The sequence below is a fragment of the Durio zibethinus genome, chromosome 15, assembly GCF_047325235.1.
Source record: "Durio zibethinus cultivar Kanyao isolate XHJ-2024 chromosome 15, ASM4732523v1, whole genome shotgun sequence".
NCBI lineage: Eukaryota > Viridiplantae > Streptophyta > Magnoliopsida > Malvales > Malvaceae > Durio > Durio zibethinus.
The window spans coordinates 4,606,413-4,609,351 of NC_143176.1; the positions used below are offsets into that span (position 1 = coordinate 4,606,413).

At 27.9% G+C, this 2,939-nt stretch overlaps 1 protein-coding gene across 1 annotated transcript; it reads left to right on the plus strand.

Annotated features, from left to right (window-relative positions):
• Positions 1–811: 811 nt before the first annotated feature.
• On the plus strand, positions 812–1,887 carry LOC111302297 (uncharacterized). The gene has a single exon (XM_089744273.1). The coding sequence runs from the start codon at positions 916–918 to the stop codon at positions 1,186–1,188; it is 273 nt and encodes a 90-aa protein (XP_089600399.1). The 5' UTR covers positions 812–915; the 3' UTR covers positions 1,189–1,887.
• The last annotated feature ends 1,052 nt before the right edge of the window (positions 1,888–2,939 follow it).

Here is a 2,939-nt window from a genome sequence, read left to right on the forward strand (position 1 = left end):
ACAACTTGAAAATTAAAAAAAAAAAAAAATTATAGGTGTTGAAATCTGAATTACAAATTTATGAGATGCCACTTCTTAAACCAATTCTTTTGTTATTATAATTATAGTACTACTAACCTAACTATTGTTAGAGCAACATTAAAAAATTAAAATTATTACTTCTGATAAATATATAATTTTAAGAAAAAACTTCAAAATATATAACGATACCACTTTCTTTAAAGTTTTATTTATCATATTATATTATTTACTTAGCAAGCATTCAAACAAAATGATTGTAGGTAATAAACATTGAAGATATAATGAAGTTCAGTGACCGATTACATTTTGCATTGACAAAATCAATACACTCAATAATCGCTAACATATCACAAAATCATTGAATTTTTATAAAAATTTTTTGCAGCAAAATTTTTATAAAAGAAATATGAAATTTAAAAAAAGAAAAAGAATTTCAAAAATTATTTATATATCTTTTTAGAAAATCATAAAAGTTTTTTTTATAAACAGATAAATGTTATTTCTTACACACATAACCGTTTATTTTAAATAAAAAAAAACGATCTATTTTTGAATAGTTAAAACTATTCGTATTGAATAAATTTATCTATTTATTTTGAACAAATTTAACTATCTATCTTTTTTTTTTCATTATAAAATTATTTCTCATATTTTATTTTGAAAATTTCTAACAACTATGCAACTTCAAACCATTGGCTTTTTTTCCTTTGGTTTTGGCAAATACTATCTCTGGTTTCTCCCCTAACACTTTCCTCTATATAAGAAACTCTTATCCACCCACTCCATTTGCTTCAACAAATCAACTACAGCCAGAAAACCAGTCTTTGAATTTTCCAAAACATCCCATTTCGCCTTTCATTTCAATTACCTCCCAAAAGCATAGAAAAGAAAAACATGAGTTCTTCAACAAGAGCTTGGGTAGCAGAAGCTAGAATTGGAGCTGTTGAGGCGTTGAAAGATCAAGGAATTTGTAAATGGAATTATGCTTTGAGGTCAATCCAACAGAATGCCAATAACAATATCAGATCATCTTTTCAAGCTAATAAAATTTCTGTTCCCTCTTCTTCTGCTTTGTCAAAGAAGCTGATGAGAGATGCTGAGAAGTTGAAGAAATCAGAGGAATCACTTAGAACAGTCATGTATTTGAGCTGTTGGGGCCCTAATTGAGGCCCTTTGTACTTTTGTTCACGAATGTATTGCCAGTTTTGCACTAATTACATTGCTTGAACAACAAAAACAACGTTCAAAAGGTGAGTTAAATAGTTTTTCCAAAGCTCTGAAATCTGGTGCTTCCATGAAACTACCTCACTGTCCAGGTGCAAATGCAGATTATAAGTGTTGGGATTTGAATCTAAATGGACTCAATGTTATCTTTTAAAATTTATTGCATGAACTAACTTGATTAAACTCGGTTTATACTACTATCTCTAGTAGTTTCACTAGATAAGAAAACTACTCCTTTTGTGACCCCAAAACCTACAAATTCTCAAACAAAATCACAAATCAAACTCATCAAAATTCTCTCTAGTTTTCAGTTCAGCAAACCCCAAGTCAGTGAGACAAGAAATGTGAGCTAGCTCCACAAGTAAATTGACTCGGATGGTGGCAACAAGCATTGGAGTCATGAAGGCATTGAAAGATCTAAGGGCTCTGCAGGTGGAATTATGTGCTGAGATCAGTTCAACAACATGCCAAGGCTAACATCAGACGACATTCTCAGGCTAAAATGCTGTCTACCCCTTCCTTCTTCTGCTTTGTCAAAGAAATTGAGAGAATAGAAATTGAAGCAATCCGAAGAGTTATCTATTTAAGCTGTTGGGGTCCTAATTAAGCTAATACCCCTACAACATTTGTGTATATAATGCCAAATTTCATGAGAAACTTTCTTTCTTATCTCCTTGTAGGGTTGTTCAATGAAAATTTTGGTTAAGAATCATAACGGAAAGTGTTAGTATATTTTTTTACAAAGACACATGATTTGAAAATACGAAAGAAGATAACAAATATTAAAATTTAAATTTAAAATTTATTGAATATCATATTTTTAAAATAATTTTATAAATCAAATGTTCTTAGAGATGTCAATGAATAAGGTAGAGCATTCTCCATCCTCATCTTGAAATTTTTATATTATATCTATTCTCATATCCATATCCAACGGATATTTTAAATTTATATCCATCATATCTCCATGGATATTTAATAGATATGGATAATCCCTATACTCATAACTTTAAAAATAAAAATAAAAACTAATTTTTTTTTTATTTTTATCTTATATATTTAAGTAATTTTTTATTAACATATATTTTTTCATAAAATATATTAATTTTAATTAATCTAAAATAATAATTTATATTATTTAATAAAAAATTTATTTACTAAATATATATAAATATATATAGATATGGGCATAAGACAGATACTATATTATCCGTTCTTATCCTCATACTCAATAAAAAATTAAAATTATACCAATCTTCATCCATATAACCATAATATAATATCCATTTTCATTTTCATTCGGATAAAAAATCAAATTTTTCATTAGATATTAATAAGATTAACATCACTAAATGCTCTTAACTTCAGTTTAAAGTGTTAATATTTTCAATTAAGATGAAATCAGTTAAACATGTAAACCTTAATTTGCATATAGAAATTAAAGCTTCAAAATCTAAACTAGTAATTGTTATAACTTTTTCTTGCCTATCTCAGACGAGCAAGCAATTAAAACTTAATTATTATGATTATCTGTTTATGGTTGGGTTAGCCAGCAACCATGTCAAAACAAGTTTGGGCTGGGCCAGTAGCCCAAGAACCTGAAGTATATTTCTCATTTTGCATTTTGGGTATAGAATTTGGATGATTTAAAGGGCAAATAAAGCAAAGGACTGTTTAGCTTTGAAATGTGCATC